Source organism: Trachemys scripta, chromosome 11 (genome assembly GCF_013100865.1).
Source record: "Trachemys scripta elegans isolate TJP31775 chromosome 11, CAS_Tse_1.0, whole genome shotgun sequence".
Taxonomy (NCBI): Eukaryota; Metazoa; Chordata; order Testudines; family Emydidae; genus Trachemys; species Trachemys scripta.
The window spans coordinates 16750088-16776070 of record NC_048308.1 but is presented as its reverse complement, the minus strand read 5'-3'; the positions used below and the strand labels follow the sequence as shown (position 1 = coordinate 16776070).

The 25983-nt window shown below is 41.2% G+C and overlaps 1 protein-coding gene and 1 pseudogene across 5 annotated transcripts in view; one reads left to right on the top strand and one right to left on the bottom strand.

Moving 5' to 3' along the window:
- The window catches only part of ZRANB3 (zinc finger RANBP2-type containing 3), a 112858-nt gene extending 98212 nt beyond the window's left edge, over positions 1 to 14646 (top strand). For all 5 annotated transcript variants that reach the window (XM_034786007.1, XM_034786005.1, XM_034786006.1 and 2 more), the window contains 4 exons: positions 2360 to 2506; positions 3179 to 3581; positions 7338 to 7469; positions 13743 to 14646. In XM_034786007.1, the coding sequence (XP_034641898.1) occupies positions 2360 to 2506; positions 3179 to 3581; positions 7338 to 7469; positions 13743 to 13841 (781 nt within the window). In that variant the 3' untranslated portion in view covers positions 13842 to 14646. The remainder of the gene's footprint in view (positions 1 to 2359; positions 2507 to 3178; positions 3582 to 7337; positions 7470 to 13742) is intronic.
- Positions 14647 to 15624: 978 nt separating this feature from the next.
- On the bottom strand, positions 15625 to 21144 carry LOC117884957 (annotated as a pseudogene).
- Between the last annotated feature and the right edge of the window lie 4839 nt (positions 21145 to 25983).

Sequence of the window (25983 nt, the reverse complement as noted above, 5' to 3'; positions counted from 1 at the left end):
GGAATCCGCTGTAAAACTGTAGTCTTGGTGCTTTAAAAGTTTTCATGTCCTGCTGGAAGGGAATGTCTCTCTGCCCAAAGGAGCTATTCCCCTGCTCCATTTTTTCCATCTCCTTCTATCCTCCTTTAACATTTCAACAAAATCATATTTGTGCCTTCATCTCTTGTCTTCCCTCTGGTAAATCCCTCCTTTATTTTCTTTAGGTCCCAGTAGTCCAGATTTCAGTCTGTCCAAAATACATCATCTTGTTTCTCCAGGCTTAGAAGCAGGAATAAATTATTACTTATATTTTTTCATAATCCAGAGTCTCCTTCTATACTTTCTCAGCCTCACTTCTTCCTTAGTTGATTTCCTATCCTCCTCGAATGCCAGGTTTTTTCAGTATTTATTAATGTTTTCCTTCCTATGTGTAAGGTGCCCAGTCAGTGGTAAAATCGAAATTTACCTCTCCTCTGCCTCCTTTCTTGGGCTACATATACACGATAACCAGAGGTATCATTTGCAGCTCATGTAAACGTGCTAGTGCTAGCTTTTTCATCTCACTAAAAGTAGCAGTGAGGCTGCAGTGGCACAGATTGTACATGCTCATCCGACCTGTCATGGTATGTACTCACATTGCAGCCCATGCTGGAGTGTGTGTGGCCCCATCCACATTTCTATTTTTAGTGCGCTATCTAGATTAAAGCTAGTGCAGGTATGTCCACATGAGCAGCAAATTACATCTCTGATTGCAGTGTGGACGTAGCCTCAGCCTCTGATAACATCACTGTCCTCCCTGACATGGGGCTCATAACCTGAGTGTTGTAATTAGACTTTTCTCATACATACATCCGGGCTCTCTCACCAACATATATCTATAACTTGTTGTCTCCTCTTAATCTACTGCTAAATCCCTCCCCCCTCACCTCAACAGGATTGTGATGGTCAGTAGGAATTCCTGTAAGTATATAGAGCAGTTTGTAATTTCAGGCTTGCAAAACAAGTATAAATCAGCAAATAGTAGTAATAAGTAGAGTGTTGTATTTTTTAACCATGGATTGTTTCATTATATAACATGTAAAAGAGGAATCTAAAAGGAATTCTTCACTGTTTTAGAATAACCAGAATGGCATTTATTGATTTATAGAGAGTGGGGACTAATGTGATTGGGTATTAGTGTAAATAGGGCCAGATTAATGCATAGGCAAACTAGGCACATGCCTAAAGCCCAACCTGAGCAGCAGTGCAACCCCATGCACCAGGTCACACAATGCCATTCGTTCAGATTTGGCCCAGCTGACTTCTGCGACTCCCCCATTATGACAGAGGGGCAGCTAAGCCAAACCTGAGTGGGCAGTGGGGCGGCTAGTGCTGCTCCTGCATCAGGATTCCCCCAACTTCCATGCATCTGCCTGACTTCTACCCCGCTTTCAGCAGCCCGTGTCCTCTCTGCTTTGCCCGCAAGACTCATTCAGCAACAGTCTCTAGGCTGGCTAAAAATACAGGGAGCAGCCAGAAGAGGGGTGGCAGGGAGCTCTGCGGGGGCAGACATGAGATGGCTAATAGGGCAGTGTCCCTGCAGCAGAAGCCAGTCACTGACTGACCTGAATAGAAGAGGGTTAACTAAGCAACATCCATGCTGTGAGAGCTGGACTTGCTTGTGTGAATAGATTACTAGTGCAGCTGTGATGGCCAGGGCAGGGTTAATATAAATGCATCCCTACCACAGAAGCATCTTCTTTGACTGGCTGTTAGAGGGGCCCAGAAGTGTATGCTTGCCTAAGGCCTGGCCCTAACCATTAGTTAGTTAAGTTGATTAATAATTATATCTTAAGAGTGACCAAAGCATGGGGGGCTATTGAATTTTAACAGAGCTTAATTTAAAAGAATAGGGATGATTTTACAATAAAAATACAAAGGAAATTGAGCAAATTCAAAGATAAACTAATTTTGCCAGAACTCTTTCGTGGCTTCCAACGCTTCTCATATTCTCTCCCAAATAGTACCTTTTCCACAACAAACAAAACCAAAAAACCCTGGAATATCAGTGATGGTTCACTCAAGTGAAACAGACTTTACGTTGTTTTCTTATTACTTTTTATAATTACATGTCATGGACAATAACTCATCTCTTGGCAGCACAACAGAGAGGTGGCTGTTTTTTTAAAAGAAATCTTACCTAATGTGGAAAAGCTGAATGAGTAAAATACATTTTCCAAACTGTACTCGTGCCAGGTTTAGGAAATAAAAAATATTTGGAGGGGATTTTCTACATCAGTATTGCTGCAGGTGACACGAATGTTCTCTAAAGAAGTATTCAGTTGTCTGCAGTACAGTTCAGGGGGAAAAAGAATACTGAAACAACTTATAATAATTCCAGATATGTGACAAAAGAGGATGTTGCTGTAGCCTCACTCAGCAAAGCCAACAGCAGTGGGGGCAGCGTATGTTTGGTCACAAAGGAAACTGCGTTTTACTTGAAAAATGAAGGTACTTCTGCTGGGAAAACAGATGGCCATTCCACAAAGTAAGTTTGTTAATGTTAGTAAAAAAGACAAAATAGCCACAATACAGTGATTAAACTAGTTTTTCCCAAAATTATTTTTACTGTATGTAATGAAATTATAGGGTTCTAGGGCTTATGTTAATATGATGCATGGCTTAAGATCGAAGGCATTTACCTTGTGCTGATGATCTAAATCTTATTTCCTATAATGATTTAAATTATGTATGTTAGCTAGCACATTTGTAAGTGGACAGCTGAGTTTCTTAGTATGAAAGAAGAAAAAAATTGTATGATCAGGGAAATGGAGAGTTTACACACAAACAAGCCTGTGAGGTTGTCAGCAAACAGCTTGGAGACACAAAGAGTATGTCTGCTCTTTGAGCTGGGGGTGTGATTCCCATCTCAAGGAGACTCCTTGCACTAGTTCTGATTGAGCTAGCACGTTGAAAATATTGGTAGATGAGGCAGCAAGAGTAGCAGGAAGATGTTTTAGAAATCTGATCCTAAAAAATACAATTCAAGTGGGCTATTTGCATTGTGCAGTGACCAACTAAAACAGCATGAGTTTTCATTGAAGTTGCAACTTTTCATGATAAAAGAAACCTAATAGTTGATATTGAGTATTTAAGTATTGTGTACTGACCCTGATGAAGTCCAGTCTTATTAAATAATTGCTTCTCGTCCTTATCACAGGTTACTTCTAAAAGATGAGAAAGTTTCCCCTGTTCTTAATGCAGACTCAGTTCAGGCTGAAGTTATTGAAGGTCCTGCCATATACAAAGGATATTTACAGGCTGTAGATAATAAAGGAAATCCACTTTGTCTTAGCTGCCAAAAACCAACAGTTCATCTCGATCAACAATGCAAATCTATTGCTTGGGAAACACGCTTTTGTTCTCTTAAATGCCAAGAAGACTTCTTAATTCGCTCTAATCAGAGTTACCTGAGGAGTAAAGTATTTGAAGTCGAACATGGTGTTTGTCAGCTTTGCAATCTCAATGCCCAGGAACTCTACCTTAGCATCAAAAATGCCCCTAAGAGTCAACGTAAGAATCTTCTGGAGAGTTCGTGGATGTCTCAGCTTCCATTAGGACAGGTAATGGCAATGGTATTTAAGCAGTAACATAAATAGTGTATTTCTGTGGTAGGTGGTGGTTATGCTCCTCAAGTCATTTTAAAAGGTAAGTGGCTGAAAGCAAATGTTTATCAATCAAAAGAGTAGAAAAATGTACAACAAATGCACTACTTGGGGTGGATGCTTCTACCCCATAACCCCTAACAGCAACAAAAAAGAGGGAATAATTTAAAAAAAAACAAAAAAAAAAAAGTCCTAAAAACAAAAAACCCTACCCCAAGCAGAATTTTAATTCCAAAAAGGGAGACGTGCCAGATGATTCCATGAAGTCCACTAGGGACTTGACTGTTGCTATAGATTTTACATCGAAGGTGCTGTAGTACAGTGATGAGTGATATTATAAAAGCCCTAAGATAGGTAGATACTTTTAAATCCCATTTAATAACTAATGCAGTAAGATATAAGAGTTTACTGGTTATTACTTCTACCATATGAAAATCTTCTTTAACATAGTGTTTCAATTCTTTAATACAGTAGAACCTCAGAGTTACGAACATTTTGGTTGTTTTTTCAAAAGTTTACAACTGAACATTGACTTAATACAGCTTTGAAACTTTATTATGAAAAATGCTGCTTTTAACCATCTTAATTTACATGAAACAAGCACAGAAACAATTTCCTTACTTTGTCACATCTTTTTTTTTTTAAACTTTCCCTTCCCTTTATTTTTTTTAGTAGTTTGTTTAATACAATACTGTACTGTATTTCTCCCCCTCCCCCCATTTTTTTGTTGTTGTTGTCTCTGATGCTGCCTGATTGCATGCTTCTGGTTCCAAACGAGGTGTGTGGTTGTCTGGTTAGTTTGTAACGCTGGTGTTTGTAACTCTGAGATTCTACTATACATGTATCCTAAGGGGCATAGTATTGTTGAATTGAAGACTGAGTGTGTTGGTGTAAAGCAGTGGTTCTCAAACTTATTTGGTTGGACCTTTCTTTGTGTCTGTAGTCATTTATGGCCCCCCACAAACACACACAAGTACATGTACCACCACCCAGCTCTAAAGGCAGTGCAGAGAGCGGCAGCTGCTGGCCAGGTTCTCAGCTCTGAAGGCAGCGCAGCGCCAGCACAGAAGTAAGGGAGGTAATGTGAAATGAGAGATTTGTCAATATCACTTTTCACAGCAGACTTAGCACCCCATTGCCACCCTTACTTCTGTGCTGCTGTCACGCTGGGGCTGACAGTTGGAGTCACGCTGCCTCCAGGTGAGGGATTTGGGGGGGCAGGGGAGAGAGCCCGAACCTGGGCTGCCTCCCAGTGAGAGAGAGTGGTAAGGAGAGTCTGAGCCTGGGCTGCCTCCCAGTGAGAGTTTGGGGGCTGGGGAAGGAGAGCCCAAGCCTAAATGGTGGGGCTCCAGCTGTCCACTTCCCGGGTGTGCATGGATCTTCTGCATGACCCCAGCCACCTGGGGCTGACAGCAAGAGCTCTTAAAATAATAATAATAATAAAGCACACAGCTGGTGGTTTTTTTGACACATTCCCACGTCTCCCTTGGGAGGTCCATCCCACAGTTTGAGAACCACTGGTGTAGATTATCATGATGGTAGTAGGCTAATGTTTAGAGACTGCTGTTGTTAGGTGTGAGTGTTGCTTTAACTTATATTGTCCTTTTGAATCTTTGCCTTGTGAGGAAGTACATGTGAGCACTTAACTCTAAGTTAAGTTGTTTTGTGAGGGAATTTCCTCTTTTTTCAAAATATAACTTACATAAATGTACAGGATGAGAACTCAGGGCTAAAGACTAAGGACTGGAGAGAGGAGTTATCTGGGTAGTATAGCAGCAGAGTCAGTCAGATAGTCACATCTCATCTGTTTAAAAAGGAACATGCCTGATGAGTAAGCTCTAACCTACACTCCAGCTTCCTCAGGTTGTGACTCAAAACTCTGTATGTGAAGCTGCAAAAGCCCTGTAGCCTGAGAAGCTTTGAGCACCGACTGACAAAACTTTGGGCATCAGATTTCCCTACAAAGTATAAGGTTTCAAATACAGCAGAAATATTATTGTTTTACCTCTTTAAAATACTTTCATAAATTGTATTAATTTGTAGACTAAAATGGAAATTGTAGCATTAAAAACAATTGTCTTACCATGAACTGCTGAAATAATGATTATTCTTCCATCTAGCTTTAGAAGTTTAACACATTATTTTATTGAAAATAAATACATCTGTGTTCATTTTGATTGGCTGCTGCTTAACAAATAACTCTTATACGAAAAATATATTTACAAATTGAAAATAAATTAACGTTCTTTAAATGGAAGTAAAGGATCTGTCCAACTGTAACTGCTTAACAATGAAGAAAAATTAGGTGTTTTTTTTTTTAAAAAGCAGAGCATTGCATTACATGCTTCATCTAATTATAAGTTATATAATAAGGATAGCTTCATTCACCACTGAAATGCAGCTATTTTTGGCTTACAACATGGCAACACCAGCAACACACCGTTAGTTTATGACAGGAAGTGAAGAATGCCACATCCAATTAAAGCAACAAGAGATCAGGTATTGTTGAACCCTACTGGAAGCTGGCCAGGACACTAGTTCAGATGCCTCCTATTATTTCAAAATGTTCATTAAAGTCTTAACGATAATGGGATGTCATTTCTGCATCTCCTCAAAATACACTTATAGTAACACCCTTCCTCCGTGTTCATGATGGGTCATTGCTTCAGCATTGATTCAGAGGGAATAGTGCCATTTGGCACCTACTGAATAAACACCACATCCGAGATCAAAGTTTAAATGTGGTGAATTCTACCAGTGCCCATTCAAACTTATGAAAAATTCAGAAAGGAATAGTAACATTTGGCATTAGCCATCAGCATTTACAACACATTCCTGGTCTTACATGGTTGCTTTTGATGGCCTTTAGTTCAAGAACAGCACTGTGTGACTTAAAACATTTGAAGATATAAAGAGAAAAATAAGTGAGTTCAAATCACAAAGACCAAGTAGTCTCTTTTCTTTACATTCTTTATACAGACACTACTATGTTGTTTACTGTTCACCTCCATGTTACGTTTAAATTACAATAGTCCTAAGCCTTTTTGAAAGCTTTATTAGGGTTGTAATGTTTCACTGTGATCTTCACTAGAAGACCCATCAACAAAACTGAAACTTTACATCTAAATATAGTAAAAACATTAAACAGTCACAGTCAATATCTGCTTATTTGTGAATTGCCAAGTTTATGATGGTATTTTGACTTTTTTATTTTGTAAATGACAAGATTGAAAGTGCATCATTTTTTCTTACTCTGACATTTGTTTTTAGTACTGACACCTGCCATTAATAAAACAGACATTAAGGATATATTGCTTGTGTCAGTCAGAAACAAAAATCCTTAATTTCTGTTCTGCATCTTTTCTCAGTTTTCTTTTTTATAATTCTGTAAATGAACACAGATGCATTAGGATATTCCTATTGGGTCCTGTATTTTAGCACTTGCTCTAATGTATCAAACTACAGTGCACTTGGTGAAAATAAGATTTCTAAAAATATAACTCCTGGTTGCTTGTTAGAAGTAAAAAAAATAAAAAAATTGCTAAGACCGAATTTTTTCCTTCTCTCAATGAAAGCTATAAAAAGCTATCTTCATGTATTGTTTTTTCTGTTGTTCTTACTGTATAAACATGATTGAGGAATGTATGACACAATTTCCTCAGTTCAGAGTTGACTGTTTAAAACGTCTGATGCTATGTCCTTTGTTTATTGCAGTTAAATGAAATTATAACAAACCCAACAGAAGGCCAGTTCTGGCAGGTGGATCATATCAAACCAGTTTATAGTGGAGGAGGACAGTGCTCTCTGGAAAATCTTCAAACTCTATGTACAGTTTGTCATAAGGAGGTCAGTATAAATCAACTCATAATCCCCTGAATGTGTAAGTAAATAGATAATTTATGGAAGTGTCAATGAGAAATTCTACAGCCATAATTTTCAAAAATAACTAGATGTCTTCTTGGTCACCAAACTTGATACACTTTAAAGGAGCCAGATTTTCTGAGGATTGGTGCTCAGCACTTTCTGAAAACCAGTGCTTTTTTATAAAGGTCTCAGTTATGCTCCCAAAATTGCTAATTGCTTTTCAAAATATCGGCTCAAGTGTATAAGCACTACATATATGCTATAATATATTCCTACCTGATCCCCTGATATGACCTGCAATGGGTTCAAATCCTGTTTGTTGAAAGTTCTTGATATAAAACTGCCAAAAGCATTACTTTATATCAGTTCTCCATAATGGGTACAGGAGAAGCTGCTTCTTTCTTCACCTCTTGAGGAGGACTTAATAGGATACTTTTCGCGTAAGTGATAATTTAGGCTATGTCTTCACTTCAAGTGAGGAGTGTGATTCCCCTGCTCTCATATATGTGCTTGTGCTAGCTCTCATCAAGCTAGTGCAAGTATAAATAGTAGTGTAGCCACAGTAGCACAGGTAGTGACAATGGAAGTATGGCTTAGCCATGCCAAGTACAGACACACCAGTTTCAAGTGAGTTTGTACTTGGCATGGCAAAGCCATGCCTCTACTGCCTCGGTCCCCATGCTACCATGGCTATGCTATTATTTCTATTCATGCTAGCTCTCAACAGTGGAGGAGTTCAGGGCCAAACAGCACAAATAGGTTAGAAAGTAATATTTGTAATTTTAGGCACTAGGATTTTACAGCACCCTGATCACTTTACACTTATGAACATTAAAATAAACTATTTTTGATCTCTATAGTGCAACTAGTTATAGTCATACTTTCTGCGGTCATGCAGAGTTTAAACATGGGAAGTATACAGGGCAGAGCTGATTTAAGTGTCAGGTAATGCAGTTAATTTCAGTGGTGTTCACTTATAATTTATTTTTTCTGACTAATGTAAAATAAAAAGCTATCAGAGGGCCTTCCATCTAAGGCCATGATCCTACAGTTGTAACTGGGTGGGTGCATCCTTGTGCCTGTGTGGAGCCCCACTGAAGTCAGATGATATCATGTAAGACGGACAGAGATGTTCCTGGACCTCTCATCACCTCCCCCTAAAGCATCAACCCACATTTCCTGTTTCTGTGTAATTGTAACTCAGCTGACCTTGCAACCAGTGACCATAGTACACTGGAAAATGTGACAGGATCAGGTCACTAAATAGACGGAATGAAGTGAGTTTCATTGTTCTTTAGAAATATAAGTAAAATAAACTGTCAAAGGCAAAAATAATCAACAGTAATCATCACAATTAGTAACTCTTTCTTAGTTTGTTTTACAGTGGTAGCCTTAGACACACACTCTGTTGGGAGTAGTAAATTAAGTTTTCAGGAACTCAATAAAACCCCTAATTTTTATCCAAAGATTAGGAGTTTTCTTGTTTGTTTTCTTTGCAAATAATAGTATTAAGATTGTAAAAGTTGGACAAAAATGCTATGTGCTTAAGACCTATGTGCCCTGAATAGTCAAAATAATAAGTAATTTGGTTATCCTGTTTTTTAGAAAGTAAAATATGTGTGTACAGTGACTAGCATAATGGGGTCGTGGTCTATTAGTAGGGTTCCTGGTACTACAAACAATAATCTGCAAAAATAAAAATATTACACCAGAAATACTATATCCTCAGTCCTAGATACTGATTTCCCCAAATAAAGAGGTTGGGTGCATTTCAGCGTAGTTATAATGTTAATTTAAGTTGTCTTTTTCACTCCTTTAGTAGGTTCTTGAAGTGCAGTTTCCTAAAGATTGCTGGTGTATACTCAAGGTGTCAAAAGTGATCTTGCAACCACATTTGAACAGGTTGGAGTATGCAGACTTCCTTTAGGGGTAACAGCAGTGGCGTATTATCGCCTAGGCCAACCAGGCCTGGGCCTAGGGCGGCAAATTTGCTTTTGCCCCCTCCCCAACTCCGCCCCTTTCCCAAATCCCCGGCCCACCTCCTCCCCCAGGCGCGCCGCGCTTCCCTCCTTCCACCTTCCTCCCAGGCTTGCCGCGCTGGGAGGGAGGGAGAAGCGAGTTGCAGCGCGCTCGGAGGAGGTGGAGCAGAGGTGAGCTAGGGCCCGTGGGCATGGGGAATAACGGGGGGCTGGGAACCACTCCCCGGCCTACCCCAGCTCACCTCTGCTCCACCGCCGCCGCCATCCCCCGAGCACGCCGCAACTCCCCTTCTCCCCCCTCTCTCCCAGGCTTGCTGCGAAAGCGCTGGGAGGGAGGAAGGAGAAGCGAGTAGAGGCACGTTCAGGGGATAGCGGAGGTGAGCTGGGGCCAGCAGGCACGGAGAGTAACTCTTGAGAGGGTGGGGGGAGCAGGGAACCACTCCCTGCCCCAGCTCACCCCTGCTCCACTGCCACCATCCCCCGAGCGTGCCACAACTCCCCTTCTCCCTCCTCCCTCCCCCGGCTTGCCGTGGGGGAGCGGCGATGAGCTGGCAGGGGGCAATTTTTTGACGGCCTAGGGGCGGCAAATTTGTTAATCCGCCCCTGGGTAACAGTCTTTCTCTAGTATTAAGTATAAGATAAATAGTAAAAAGAAGGCATTATAAAAATTCCCAGTGTGGGTTTGGGAACAGATTTACTGTGCCCCTATGGGCAGCATACATGCTCCAAGTTGTGCAACGCTGGGTGTACATCAGCAGCATATACGTGGTAGCATGGTACATTCAGTGCATGTGAAAGTTGTTGTTAGGTTTTTACCCTTGGAGATTGAAGCTGAAGTCCTTTCTGCTGCACTGCTTCTCTCTTCATTTATCACTAATGGGTAATACCTCACATCTATTGAATTCAGAGGTGGTCCAAAGTTGTTGCTGGAAGCTCCAAGATTAAGCTCTGCCCTTCAGCTCAGGTCACCAAAATGTCTTCCTCCAGCAGCGGAACAAGCTGGTAGTTCAGTTTCTCCTGACCATTTTGTTCTTTAACTTGAATTTTTATTCATTTGCCTGGAACAGCAACTTCATTTCAGCTCATTCTCCTGAGCTTATGGAATCAATTGAGTGTTGAGGCTCTAACCATCAGGTTTCACTCGTACAGTACTTCCAGGGAGCTCTCTTTGCCCTCCCCACTACCACCATGACAGCAAAGAAGCCCTACAAACATCAAGCCAAGTCTGAGGAGTTTATAGGCAGTTTTCAGGAGCCTCATAGGATGAGCTGTGCCCTGCTGCTGCAAGCCACTGACCCTTGCTTTGCCAGGGTTACATGTTTGAGAAAGCAAGCTCTACTCTGCTGCCATAAGCCATTAGCCTTTGCTCTGGCAGGACAAGAGGCCTTGAGTCAGACTGGCATGCTAGGGCCACACTCCCTATCCAAAGCTGTAACTCCACCATGGAAGGCATGACCCGGAACATGAAGATTTCCAAGGAGATTAGGACCCCTAACAGCCTGCTCAGGGCCAAAACTTGCAAACTCCAGAGGCTCCAGGTCCCAAAAGGACAAAAGCAAGTGTTCATTCATGAGGAATTAATCTGTATTATTAGTGAGCAAGTGATGTAAAAATATAGTTTTAAATTATTTCTCCTTTGCCTTCCCACCAATGAGTGTATGTTTGCTGGGGCTCTCCACTTGTACAGGGGCTCTAACAGTGCTCTGTATCATGATTACTGTATGAGGCACATGTGTTCAGCATGTCTGGGATGAGATGCCTGTGATTTCTGTGAAGCCCTCTCTCGGGCAGCAGTGTAATGGGAATTGTGCCTGTCTGGCTTTCAGTCACAGACTCTCGGTCTTCCAAGAATCTGAAAGATGAGAAGTGGTTTCTTTCTGTCCCTCTTCTTCTCCATAAGTTGGCTCCTCATTAAAGCGTAAGGAGAGCACTTTAGGCAGTCTGTGTCCACAAAAGAGGCACAGAAAGTCTCGGTGCCCCACACAACTACATCAACAGCTCTCTACCTTAAGTTCCTAAAACTTAACTTCCCCCTTAAGTTAGCCCCCAGTGAAAAACACAGTCACCTTTTCAGAAGGGGACTTCCTTCCAAAAGATCCCTTAGGCCATAAGAGTGAGGATACCATACACATTTCAAAATCTCCAACATAGGAAGTCCACACACTAGTTGTTTCCTGTTCATCTCCTCCTATCCAAAATGCCAAGGCCTTAGAACCTCAAAGATGCTGCAAGCAAGATGTTAAAATCCTGCACCAGTTAGCATGCTAGGCATCTGGGAAACCACGGACTGAGGGAATCAAGGCTTCCTCTACAAGGAAGGTCCTTTGTGGTATCATAGGAAGAAAATGTGTGAACCCCATCCAAGGAAGATTGCAAAGGAATTTCCAGTCTTCTACAGAGGCATGCTACTAGATTGGTTCCCAAATAATTCCTTAAATTACAAAGCTTTTGTAATGGGGAGTATGTCTATTTCTGCCTGTTGTTCTCTGATAGTAATAATAATAATAATAATTCTGCTTATCCTTCCTCTCTGTAAGTCTGTGATTCACTGCTCACTAATTCCCAGTTATTCTGAACGAGGAGAGAAGCTCTGCAACAGAATGAGAAATTTCTTACCTGATCATTTTCTTTCTGATACAAGATTCTCTCCTCATTCAGCCCACTCTGATTGGTAAATAAATGCAATACAATTTGTAACAAATTTTCTCTAAAAAGAGACAAGCATATAATTGCCTTAAAGTTAGTTGATATCACTGCAAGTTGTTGCCCTGGTTCTAATAATCGGTTGCTGAAGTGTTGCTACAATTTTGGAAGAACTCTGCTGGTGGCTTGAACTGAAGAGTTGTGCTTAGTCCTCAAGCCTCCAGCAACAACACTGGACTACCTGCGAAGTCCACCGATGGAAGGCATTATCCATTTGTTATGAACGAGTAGAGAAGCTGCTAGCAGAAAATTCCCAGATAGGATATTTCTCATTGTTTTTGTAGAGAATGAATAGCATCATTGGAAGCTTCTGCATGCTGTGTAGTTAACATGTCTCTGTTCTACCTAACCTGGAGGGAGGTTCATCAGTGGGGATGAAAGGATCATGTAATAATGTGATGTTAATAAACTTCAAAGCAACCTGTTTGATTTTTGGCACCACTGCTGAGAAAGACAGTAAGGATGTTTGTTACTGTCAATTGCAGTGATGTTTTTAATGTAGACACTTATCTACTAAGAATTGGAGTAGGACTAACTTATTTTGCACAGGTAAGTAAATAACCATCAAATGGTAGTAATTTTAGAAAAAGCTTTAAAAGATGCTGCCTTTTAAGGTAAAATGAGTCTCTTTCACTAATGCAGGTGTACTATGAATAAAAAGTAAGATACAGGCACAGATCATCTTTAAAAATATAAAATGTATGTAAAGTAATTCTTTAAACCACCTTGGAACCATATATTACGGTGTTCTAATCCTGGCTCTCCCATTGACTTGCCATGTGACTTGGTGCTAGCCATTTGTCCTGTGTTTGTTTATCCATGTCGGGAAAGAAATAATACATGTATCAGTCCTCACAAAACTCCCTATAAGAACATTTATTTTCACAGCACTGCTGTACAGTGCTACCTGACTGCTAAATACTAAATACTAGTTGACGGCAATGCACCCTTTTGGTGGACAGGGTTATGAACATCAGGGCCTGCAACATACTTCAATAGTCACCTTCAACAGTTAGCTGGCTAAAATCTCTTAAATAGAACCTGTGAATTTAGATTATCATAATTTCTCCAAATTGGTCTCCAAATTCTACCACGTGAGTGCCTTGCAGAAGAAATTAATGTAACTCTTTTATAAATAGACTGACATTTTGGTGACTTATAGTAGAAATAGCAAATTCCAAATATGTTTTTTTTTCTTTGATCCGTCAATTAACAAGTATATCAGACTTCAAGATTCTAGTTTTAAAAAAGTACATGAAGAGTTTTACTCCAGTAAGACTGATGTCCTTCTTGTGATCTCTAATAGAAAAATCAGTGTTCACATTTGATCTTTCTTCTGTACTCAGAACTTCATAAAGAAATGAGTGTGCCAAATTGGAAGATTTTAGTTCAACAAGAACTTGAGTTGTCAACCTGTTACAAGCATCTATATTTAAAATAATGTGATAAGTGTTACAACATGTTTGATCTAACATGAGACCCCAATTCTTTAACAATCAAGATAAAATCAAATGTTGACTACAGTTGCTAAGTAATTTTTAATATATTCAGACACATCTGTCTTTCTTTCCAGAGAACTGCTAAACAAGCCAAGGAAAGAAGCCAGATGAAAAGACATTCTTTAGCTTCAAAATATGGATCTGATATCACAAAATTTTTTGTAAAGATGTGAGTAGGATATAGCATCATATATTACTGATGTGAAATGCAAATGTGTTTAGTTGTAATATTTCAGAACTATTATGTATATGCACGGGTTTGGTTTGGCACTGATGCAGAATTCTGAATCTTTACAGTCTAATTCTTTTAAAAGAGTAACTTCTGATAAATCTTACTCAGTCAAAACCAAGGCTAGGGAAAGAAATTATCATTCTATTTCATAATTGCTTAGGTATTTCTGGGATGTCAGCAAAACAGATCATCATATTGTCGTCATATACCGTGATAGTTTCTTCACTAGATGGATCAATAGCTTTAAAACTAAATATCCTGGGTTTTGTTGTCATAAGTCAGAAACTTAATGTTGTTTCAGCATATGTTATTTGATCTATTTTTTTCTACTGTATTACTGTTTCCAAATTAGATTATGTGTAACTACACCTTTCAGAAACTGGTGAGGCTCTATTGGAATGTTTATTGGCTTTGCATTGTTCTGGCATACTAGCAGCAAACATCTTACAGTAAAGATGGCTTTGCTTAAATCATTATTTGGTGTCTTTGGTTCCGACATTAAAATTATTTTTAACATACAGTAATAGACAAACGTTCCCTAAATGAAGTAGGGTAGGAAGGTTTTTACTTTTCTATTTTTCTATTTCTATTTTTCAATACTTGGGAGATGTTCTGATACTAAAGTGATAGTGGACATATGAGTACCTAGATTGATAACCGTGAGTGTCATTGTTGGGGAACTGAGTTTGGACTGAGTTTATTTTCAGCAATTATTTTGGCTACAGAATAAAAGGGAAGTGGCAACAGTTTAATTGTCAGAATTACTTGATGCTTATTGCCTATACTAACTGCATTTCTACTTCATTTTTCAAAACAAATGTACTGACTGCTGTTTTCATGGGCGGTATAGTACATTAGATGGTCAATATTTCAAAATATGACTGAGTCCAACTGAACCTGAAACTGAATTGAATACACATGTGACAGAGAACACTGTATTTCCTATAGGAGCTTGTTTTTTTATTAGATAAAATAAAATTTGCGTTTTGAGTACCTCCAGAACATATTTTCATTTGCATAGCTCATTCTGACAGACATGTATCTCTTTCTCTTGCTGCGATCACAGTCTTGTTACTTGAATTTGGAAGGGTAATATCCAAAGTTAGCTCACTATGGCAGTGTTGTATTTCACAGACTGGTCAATCACCTCTTACTAGTTGTTTTCTCTTTAAGCAGGTAAAATTAGCTGGTAAAGTATCCTTGATGCCTCTCGGAAAACTTTTTAAAAATTACTCTTAGAATATTAAAAAAAAATTATTTCTATTGGTTTTCTATTAACTTCAGGGATTCTCACAAAAAAAATTTTGGTGGCCACTAACTCTTGCTGGTGGCCACTCTCACAATTTTTCCTAAAATACTTAATTAAATGTAGGAAAAACAAATAAATATGCACATACACCTGTCCAAATCATTCTAATTTATTGACGTAGGATTTTTTTTAAGACTTGTTAATAAAAATAATGTACAGTTGTCTATATTCTTTACTGAACCTAAACACAAGAGAAACAATGTCTGTATAATTCTGAACTAAATTTAGAAATCCCTTTTCATAATAAAAGTCCAAAGAATAATAATAAACATATCTGCAAATATGTCCAAAATTTCTCTCTTACATAAATGTAGACAAAAAAAAATCAATCCAATTCAGTAATAATAATGATAATAGTGACAACAAACAGAATCCTGTTACATTGTACTTTACTAAAGTTCTGGATTGGATCAGACTATGTGCAAAAGTTCAGGAACTCTTTGAATAGAAAGTCTGAAGGATCCCAGGTCTCCTGTAAAACTAGAAGGGAAGCTTCCGTAAGCAGTATCAGTACGTGTTCTTCAGAAAATGCAGTTCACCAAATGCCCTCTCACACAGCACAGTAGTAGAAAACAGGGACAAGAAAAGCAAAGCAACTCTGCTTGTAGGTGTCCTCAAACAGGTATACATTACTCCAGACCTCCAGTACTGTTACACTGGGCTGACAGAAATATGTTTCCATTCTTGCATCATTGCACATTTGCAGCATGAGGTACTTTAAAGTGTCGAAGGAAGTTGTTCTGTCTTGCTAGGCAGTTAGTTTGTTTGCAGCCAAAGAACATGAACCAGAATTACTGACCCAGAATGGGTCAGTCACGAAGGTGTGCTGATGGAAAAAGTTTTCCTGAAACAATTTGCAAGATCCTCCAAGAGGATACTCAGGTATTCAGTTACAGCTAAGCTGACCTTTCGCTGCACATTCTCATCCTGACAGCTGAGAAACTGACTAAGCTGATAAAAAAACTGTAGAATCCTGTTCCTCCTGTAGTTGCTGGATGATGTCAGTGATTGTCATTTTGAATGTATTAATTACTTCAGTTCTGTCAAATCTCATTAGGTGAGGTTTCTGACACTCCAGTTCAAGGAAGCACGCCTTCATAAAAACTCTTTCAAAAATAGCAAACGATCATGTACTTCTGGATCTTGTCGCTTTGGGGATAGTCCTGGCGAAATTGTTTTCAAAACCTCAACGAGCTCCTCCCACAGCTCAAACAGCCTCTGTACACTGTCATTAAAGCTAAGCCAGCAGACCAGGTTGTAATTCAGAAGCATCTTATGTGTCTCTCAGCCCATTTTGCACAGAGTTGCAAATCTCCCCTTACTGATACTGCTGGCATTGACAGCATTGATGCACTTTTTCACTACAGATTCAGTCTCATCCATACTTTTCATTGAAGCCTTGCTGGCAAGTACTTCTTGGTGGGCAAAACTGTGAAACAAAAAAAGTTTCTGAGTTCAGCACCCCTATTCGTGCACCCTGCAGAGCCGCTGCCCCATCAGCTGTCAAGCCGCACAGATTGTCAAAGCTAACATGGCACTATTCCATTCTCACCTGAACACATTCAAAAATGGATTGGCCAGTTGGCCAATCACTGAGGCTCACCTGACATAAAACACCTTCAAACAAACAATGGCAATCACAGTCAAAGATGCGAACGCATCCAATTACCTTGGGATTTCTTGTGACATCAAAGCTCTCATACAAGCAAAGGCTGTAGAAAGGGCTCACTGTGACTTTTTTAGCTATTTCATTTAGTAGAAAATTCACCATCTCGCTTGTACTCCTCCGTTACATGTCGTTGCTCAGTGGTATATCTCTGACAAGTGTATTTTCTGGTTGTATGGCCAGAACAATTTTCTTCATGAGTTCTCTGTTGCTGAATTGCTAATTAGTCGTTAGTTGTTATAGTTAAGTAGTTATTGCTTAGGCTGCAAGTCTGTCACAGAAGTCACGGATTCCGGGACTTCTGCAGCCTGCTGGTGCGCCTGACCCCAGGCCGCCGGAGCAGGTCAGGTGGCCCCGGGCCAGCCCCACTGGCCCCCCCAGCAACAGTGGTGGTCCCAGGCTGCCCCCTCCCCCAGCAGTGGTGGTGGTGGTCCCGGGCCACCCTCTGCCAGCAGCGACAGTCCCGGGCTGCCCCCCTCAGCATCAACAGGCTCCCTGGAGCCCCCTCCTCTCAGCACCAATGAGCGCCCCGGAGCACCAGCGGGTGCCCTGGAGTACCACCCCCCCTCCACACACCAGCGGGTTCCCCAGAGACCCCCATGAGCACCAGCAGGTACCCTGGAGGCCCTCCCCTGCCAGCACCAGTGGTTGCCCCCAGAACACCCTAGATTTAGTCAGGGCTTTATAATACAAGTCATGGACAGGTCACGGGCCATGAATTTTTGTTTATTGCCCCATGACCTGTCCATGACTTACTAAAAATACCCATGACTAAAACTTAGCCTTAGTTATTGCCCATTGGCGAATAAAAACCTGAAAAAAAGTTTTGCTTAGATATGTTTCATTTAGGCTAGACCCAATCCCCTTCCTCTTTGTACAAGGGCACTAGCACCATGGCTGAAGCTAAGTCTTCAGAATTCAAGCCCTGTCCATCTGTTAATGACTGGCACTTCCAGTGCCTACTCTGTCTTGAAGAGGGACATACTTCAGAGGAATGCTCTATATGTGGATCTTTCTCTAAGCCAGCAGTTCTCAACCCACAGGCTGCATGTGGCCCAATGAGCACACAGCTGCGGGCCAGCTCAGCTGTGTGGTAAAGGCCGTCCCCCGGGTTCCCAGCTGCCCAGCATGGAAGGGTGCAGTCAGGCTGCCCCGCCACCCAGCATGGTAGGGGCAGGGGCAGGGCTGCTGGCCCACCCCACATGGCAGGAGTCCGGGGTCGGGGCTGTTGGCGGGCCCCATGAGGTCTGGGGCAGCCGGCTGCCCCACGTGGTGAGGGTCGGGGCTGCCCCGCCACTTGGCCCCTGCAGCCCAGGTAACACATTGTGGGCCGCATATGCAGCCCATAATGTCTAATCATTTGAGAACCACTGCTCTAAGCATACTCACATCTAAAGAACCCCCCCTGAATTTTCTCTCCTTGAGAGCTCGATGCAAGCTTGCTTGGACGCAAAGGAGGATTTTACCTAGATCAGTCTTCCCAGTCATCTCTTTCCAGTAGTGCCCTGGTGAGCCAAGAGTCTACCTTGAGTCCCTGGGTCACATATGTAAGAGACCCCAATCATTCACTACTATTCCGGTGCCAACAATCTCTGACAGAATCAGAAGGGGGTATTGCTCCACAGAGGAGACAAGGGTGCAGGTCACCATCTGTGGGACCTAGCAAGCTGAGATTTGAGTCACTAAACTTCTAACTCATCTCAGACTCAACCTCCTATGGGCAAAAAGTATGGCAAATCCTTTGTGGCTACCCCAGTACTGATTTCTAAGACGGCGCCTGTGGTACCCACTAAGTCTGTGGCCACACCTTTCTTGGGCACCCAATGCTGAGATCGGTACCAGAATCCAGGTCCCTACCGCCTCTCTACCAGTCCCCTCAGAGCCATGTTCATTGCTATCGGCTATCTCGTTATGTAAAGCATACAAGGTACAGAGTGACCTATTTGTGAGCCTTGTACCAGAGGTGTTCTCCTTCAGAGATTTGAGGGTAGTGATACCCAAACTACTGGTTTCTGAGTTACTGGTATATCATGTTGAGGAAGTATTGACAGTACCAATCTCTCCAGGGCACTTCTGATAGAAAGGTCTCTCACTTGGACAAAATGTATTCCTTCTCATCCTTATCAAGACACAGCACAGACTCATTTCCCACCCATCCACCTTCCCTTTCTTGGGTAGCACAGTGGAGTCAATAAATGTTTCTAGAGGTGATTCCATGACAGGTCACAGGAAAGGACCTCTGACTCATAGGGAACATCTGGTTTATACCCCCCCATGGATCCACCACCTCAGTATTGATATCCATACCAGCCTTGACCCTATTGGAGGCTCTGGGGTGTGCAGCCACACTCTAGAAAGTCTGCATCATCTACTGTCTCCAGAGTTGGATTTCCCCCACAAGAGATGCAGTTTAGGCCATAGCAGCTAGGCCAAGTAGTGTAAACTCAGATACTGTAGAAGCAAGAAGAGAAAACTGAGGAAGGGCATCACGTGCAAAGGGGAAAAAATATGAGTCTCTAATGCAATATCTTAATCCTCCCCTGATGAAGCAGTGAATCCTTCTACATCTATCAGAGTGAGTGACTTCAAGGTGTTGCAGGACTTCATTTGGTGCATCACAGAGACCTTGGATATCGTTTTCATATCCCTGGCAAGTGTTTACAAGGTATGTGTGTATTTGTGGCCTACTTGTGTGCTAGCTCATTAAATACAGCTGCATTCAATAATCAGGTGCAGACATTAAAATGATTGCCAAACTTTGTCTGGACTAGGAAAAGTGGTTGCATTTAGGTTGGTTACTAGCTAAACCAGACCTAAATTCAACTACTTTTCCTAAACAAGGCAAAGCATAAGACAATTAGTGGTAGCTATTTTGAATCTCCCATGTGCGGTTTAGCCAGTTCTATAACAGGAAATGCAAGGTCTTGTTTGTTTTAACTGTTGGGGAGGCAGCAAGTGATAAAAGGAAATCTTCTTGTGAAGATTTAGTGTTACTGTCAGCAACTCAAGGGGAAACACATCCTCTTTCCTAGTGGCAGGTTGAGGTTGCTGAAGACATAAGTCATTTTTATAGTTACTATCTCTGGCTATTTTTTCCTGTGAAATCAACATTGTTGGTACTTAGCAGAGTCATTGATTATAATTATTTGCTAGCAAATTCATGCTGGTGCATTTTTTTGTTCCCTGTACTAATTTTGAAAAATACATTGAATTGTGAATAACAGATAACTAAGATGCTTAGTTATCGGTTATCTTAGTTATAGGAACAATTTTCTGAGGCTGCTAAACTATTTTAAATAAGGGATAAGATGGGGAAGGAGAGGTTGTATGCTAAATGCAATATGAGTTAGAAAATCTACTGTTTAAAATGAGCCATTGAGCTGGGCCAGACTGGAGATGGAGTAGAGCAGTGACATGTGACATCCTATATGCCATGTTCACCACTTTTATATATTTATGATACATTTTGTACTAAGTATGTCTTGTGCGGTATCTTGAAAACTCATAATCTGCTGAATATTATTATCCTGTTGAAATGTAACAACACTGCCCTGTAAAATTATGAGATTTTTCTATATGATTGTTACTGAAATATGTTCTAGTTCTGGGTAATGCCCACAAACCAATTTCTCAGAGATAGACACACTAGCATGCCAGCAAGGTGCTAAGGGGCCATTACCTGCTTAACTGTCCATTCACCAGTAGGGGGGGAAGGTGTAAACAAGAAACTTACATTTCATCCTAGAGACCATTCAAATCTCATGTACACCGGGGACTGTTCATCCACACCCAGGCAGGGGGTAATTCTCAAAGAGAGGAAGGTACAAAAATGAGAGACCGTGACCTTCACATCACCCCTCTCACTCCTCCTCCAATCTCTCTGCTCACGGCATCAATGAATACCTGAAGAACATTGAATTGGGAGAGGAGTGCCTGGCTGAAAAGGAAATCTAGCCTGTGAATTGTTGCAGCTTAAGGGGGGGAGAATTGTTTTATCCAATCCAGTGTGTTTGGATTGAAGTGTTGGGGAACCTCTACTTGAGAATACAAGCCTGGTGCATAGAGTCCTACTTGAATCACTGGATGATTGTTCAAAAATTGTAGCTGAGTTGCAGAGAAGCCATGGAAAATAGTGAAAAAGTAACAATGGACCTTATTATTTGCGTTAATAAAGTCCATTATTACTTTTCTACGATTTTCTACTGTTGGCTGCCTGGGGCTGAGAGCAGGGGTTCCTGTTCTCAGCTCAGGGGTGGCCAGGGCTCCCATTGTCAACCCTGTGCACAGTTGGGCTGCCCTTGTCAAAACTGCAGAGGAAGCCTAATATTGCAGGATCCGCAATTTCCATAATAATGTGAGTTTAGGACTTATTCCTAATCATTTCCCAGTGTTGGAATGCTGGACTATCAATGAGCTTGCATTGGCCAGGAGAATATGGAGCAGTCCAAGATGCACATTTCTGGGGAACAAGACTGGGACTAAGGATTTGTAGGTGCCACCCTAAATGTAATTCATGAGTGGTTGGGAGAGCATTCATGTATTTAGCTGGGCGTGATTTTACATGCTAGTGGCTGTGTATGAGTAGGACCAGGAGTAGTGGCTGTTCACAGTAAAGCAGTGTAAAAGGCACCACAGGGTACTGAGCTGAGGAAATACTGTTCAGGCTGTACCCTGGAGAGTGTCACACACGTGCAGCTGAACTCTGGCCCACCATGAACTGCTGGGAGCATTGTGAAGGTGATTTTATGTGCCCCTGCTAAGAGACAGTCATGTAGTACTTCTGTCTAATATCTGACCATTGTTGGTTGGATATAGAGTGAAGTTCATGAATGGTGAGGAAGTAAGGGGAGGGGAGTAGAAAGACTTCCATATGTGTGCACTGAAGTGTAAAACCATGATGAGACTAGTTTTACCAACACTGGGTAAAACTAGCTCTAGGGAAGCTTGAATCTATTACAAATGTAACTGCTAGTTTATTATCTATAAACTGCTTAGGATTTGTGCTGTTGTGATAATCTCCCCATTTGTTCCTGGAAAACAAAGCTAGTGAAAAAGTGAACAGCTCCTGGCTAGACCTTTATTTTATCTACGAGAAGGGGACTTACTGAAAGCTAAAATTCTTAGTCTCCTTTCAGACCCATAGCACAAGCTGTAACAGATTAAATTTTAGACCACCAGAAACGGCTAGGAAGAGGGGACAAATAACTGAGGTAGACACAAAAGCAGGGGGTTGTTCCCTATCACAGAATTCAGTTATTTAATATCCAGTCTGAGAGCCACAGGCAATAGTGTGAGACTCAAAGCTATAGAATGAAATCCCACTAGCTATTCAAGCTGCTTGCAGTTCTTTTTAATATCAACTTTCATTCAATTTTTGATAAGTATAGTATTAATGTTCTCTAATCTGTAAAGGTTTAGCTTGTCAGGCTTATGGGTAGCAATCAGACTTCGGGAGGGTGTACAATAGTATCATGTTATAGGATTTTTTTTTTATTAAATAAAGGTGGGGGAAACTGGTTTCAGTGTAGTAATTCTCATATTAGAATAGAAAATCAGCCTCTCTGCCTAGCATCATAGTCCAACAAGAGAGGGAACTGAGTCATAGGAAAACAAGGCCACCGGTTTCTCATATTAAGGTGAAGCTAGCCACAGTATCTGACAATTCTGAATAATTTAAAGCGTAGTTCTAACACATAATGGATATGGAAGCCATAAAACACCTCCTCAGTTCAATGTCACTTGACGTTTTTTTTGAATTTTGGAATAACAAAGTGTTTCAAATTTGTACTCTGAGAAAGCCAGTCTGCCTTTCTTACCTCTGCTGCTTCAGCGTGTGTTACTGAAACAGAACTACTCCTTCCTTTCCCTGCGCAGGAACATAGTAGAGGAGGTGGGAAAGGGAAGAGTAAGGTTGTCAGTCTGTTGGACCAACTGTGAAGAGTTGTATTTTATTTGAGGGAGATGGGGCTGCCGGTCGGAGTACTTGGACATGTAGTCATATAGTCTGTTAAAGGGTTAAAAACCTCTCTTTTTTCAGCCGTTTGGAAATCACCATGCCCACACCGCCCCTGCTAGAAGCACCTGGTGTCATAGTCACAATGCATCATTGCAACCTTTTCCTGGTGGTTTTATGAATGGCCTCACCACATTTGAAGCCCTCAGAAAGGTGTGCAGTCACCTCGAAGACTTGTATTATGGCAGCGTGACCACAAGCAGAAGTGGTTCCTGTTTCAGATTGGCTGCTGTCTAAGGGCTAGTCTACGCTACCCGCCCGGATTGGTGGGTAGAAATCGATCTCTCGGGGATCGATTTATTGTGTCTCATCTAGACTGATAAATTGATCCCCAAATCGACACACTTACTCCCACCTTGTCAGGAGAAGTAAGCCACCGTCCTCACAGCGGGATAAGTCTAATAGGATATGCTGAATTTGCGTATCTTAAATCGACACCCCCCCCCCTCCCCCGGATCATGACTTCTGTCCCTGTGTGAGACATTTGTGATGCACCTCTCTTTCTGCAAGTACTTGAGAGCATAACAAAAAGTGCTTCGCATAGCCAATAAACAATATGGTGGGAAAAATCTGAAGCAATAAAGTAATAGAAGACTGATACATGGGGAGAAAAACAGCACTCAGAGAGCAGAGGAGCCTTCACAAGAGGCTGTCTGGTATTACAGCCAGAAATGCTTAAAAAGGATAGAGGGATATTTCTTGTTAAAATATAATAAAAATAAGTCTCTTGAAAACGTCAAACTGAAATGTTTTCTTTTATTGTTCACGCACAAGATTGGTGATAGTGGGGTGCTAACTTGCTGTCATTTTACACAGCATAGACAAGACCCACATGGCCTCTGTAAATTACCAGTAGAGACAAAGAATTGGTTAATACACTATTGAAATTTGAGTCTTACAAAAGTTGTTGCTTCTGTGTAATCAGATTAATCTAATTCAGAAAGTGCGGTACAGAAGACCAATGTTTGGCTGGTGTAGAAACTGCCTTAGGTATCAAATTTTGGGATTTTGTCTTCACTCCAGCTTAGGTCTGAGCATTCAACTACTAGCATGTCAGTTCAGCACCACAGCTGTGTTTGCTCTCTCTCTCTAGCTTTTTAAAGCCAAATATGGGGGCAATAGCAGTGAGTAATATTCTTTAACCCCCTCCCACAACCTAGATGATGACTTTTTGGGGATCATTCCCCAGAGGATCACCTGCCAAGCTCCTTCCTTTACACTTATACTTCCCTCTGCAAGCATAGTGGAGGCAACCAAATGGAGCAGGCAGAATGCCAAGAGGTGCCTTATTATGCATAGTAAATTCTCTCTGCCTCAAAATTCTAGGATGAAATCCTGTTTGAGTAAAGGCTTCATAAGGTTGTACCCAAATAAGGTGGTTAAACTGAAGCATTTGATCCAGCAGACTTCAAGAAGCCTTTATATAAGGGCAGGAACATTTCTCATTTCTACTTCAAACACAAAAGTACCAGAGAAGGACTCCCCTTATTCCAGGAGCTAGGACCTTGCTATACCAGAGGTAAGTCCAGCTTAATGAATGGGCCCAATCTTTCCTTCCAGTCTGGAGTGCTTGGGGAAAATCTCACTTGGTCACAGGTGTGCATTGTTCTCTTCCCATTGATGGAGAGGCAGACCAGGTATTAACCCGTATAATGGCCAGATTTGACCAGGGCAGGACAGTACTTGGGTCCCAGGCTGGGAAGCTGGTGGTTAGAAAGCATGTGTGTAACCGCAGCTGGGTGTGTCCCTACCTGTATGAATCCTGGTGAAAGTGCAGGCTGGAGGGCTTTGCAGCTTGTCACAGCAGTGCAGTGTGAGAGGGATCCAAAGCTGGTGGGTCAGGGGGCTCAGTGGTACCCCAGTTCCAGGTGGCACCCTGGGGGGAACCTGTCACACTTGGGTCTCTCCCCTCTCCCCAAAATAGTGCCTTCACGCAGGCCTCTGGGGAAATTCTGGTGTGGATCTCTCTCAAGCTCTTCTTTTGAAGCTGTTCCACCATGTGTAAGTTATGAATGACTATGAATTGCCACTCTATATATCACAGTGAATAGTCCCTGGAAAGCGTGAACATGACTCTAGTCTGTTGATTAAGGCAGGGCTATGCGGAGGTCTGCCAGGGGATACATCAACTCATTTAGATAGTTGCCTACTTTTATAACAGGCTACATAAAAAGCATTAACGAATTCAGTACAAACTAAAATTTCATATAGACTATGACTTGTTTATACTCCTATGTACTATACACCGAAATATAAGTACAGTAGTTATATTTAATTTATTTTATAATTATATGGTAAAATGAGAAAGTAAGCAATTTTTCAGTAATAGTGTGCTATTACCAAAAAATAGCAGGTAGAGGGGAAAATATACCCCCCATAAGTGCTGTAACCACTAGGCTAAAAGTTAAAGGACATCACCACTCCTCCATTCTGCGTTGATCTGGTCGACCTGAAATTCATCAAAAATTTTTTTTTTTTTAAATTCATTTTGGGTTGAAGAGAAATTCCTCCCCCGCCCTTTATTTTTCAGAATTGCCACTGAACCAAAAAAAAAAAAAAAAAATTAATTGCTTAACACTAGCATTATACAAAATCCTTCAGGAGAACAGAATGCAGTGATGTCTGTGCTAGGAATAAAGTTTAAAAAGGACATGATACCAGGGACTACTATACATGGAGGGGTTTTGCCATTTTTTCCCCCCTAAAAGAAAGTTAGCTACACTTTGCAGGTACTATGACAATGTGAATTGGTTTAAAAACATGGGAAAGGCATAGTACAAAAGTTCACACCAAGATTTCTTATCGTAGTAGGTCCTTGCACCTGGAAAATGGGAGGGAAAGGGAAAAATCAGTTAAAGTTCTATCACAAAACTGGCATGTGAAAGACTTTCCTCACCTCTAAATATAGAGTTTAGGTAGTTACCCTCTCAAATATGAACCTGGTCCCATGCCAGCTCTGGTATCATTTGTAAGGGCTTCTGACCATCATTCCTTAGAATGTGGTTGCTTATTTGATCTACTCGAGAGTATGGTTCTATTAGACACCACTTCTACTGTGATAAGTCTAAGCCAGGTGGGACACCTGTTCCTAATAC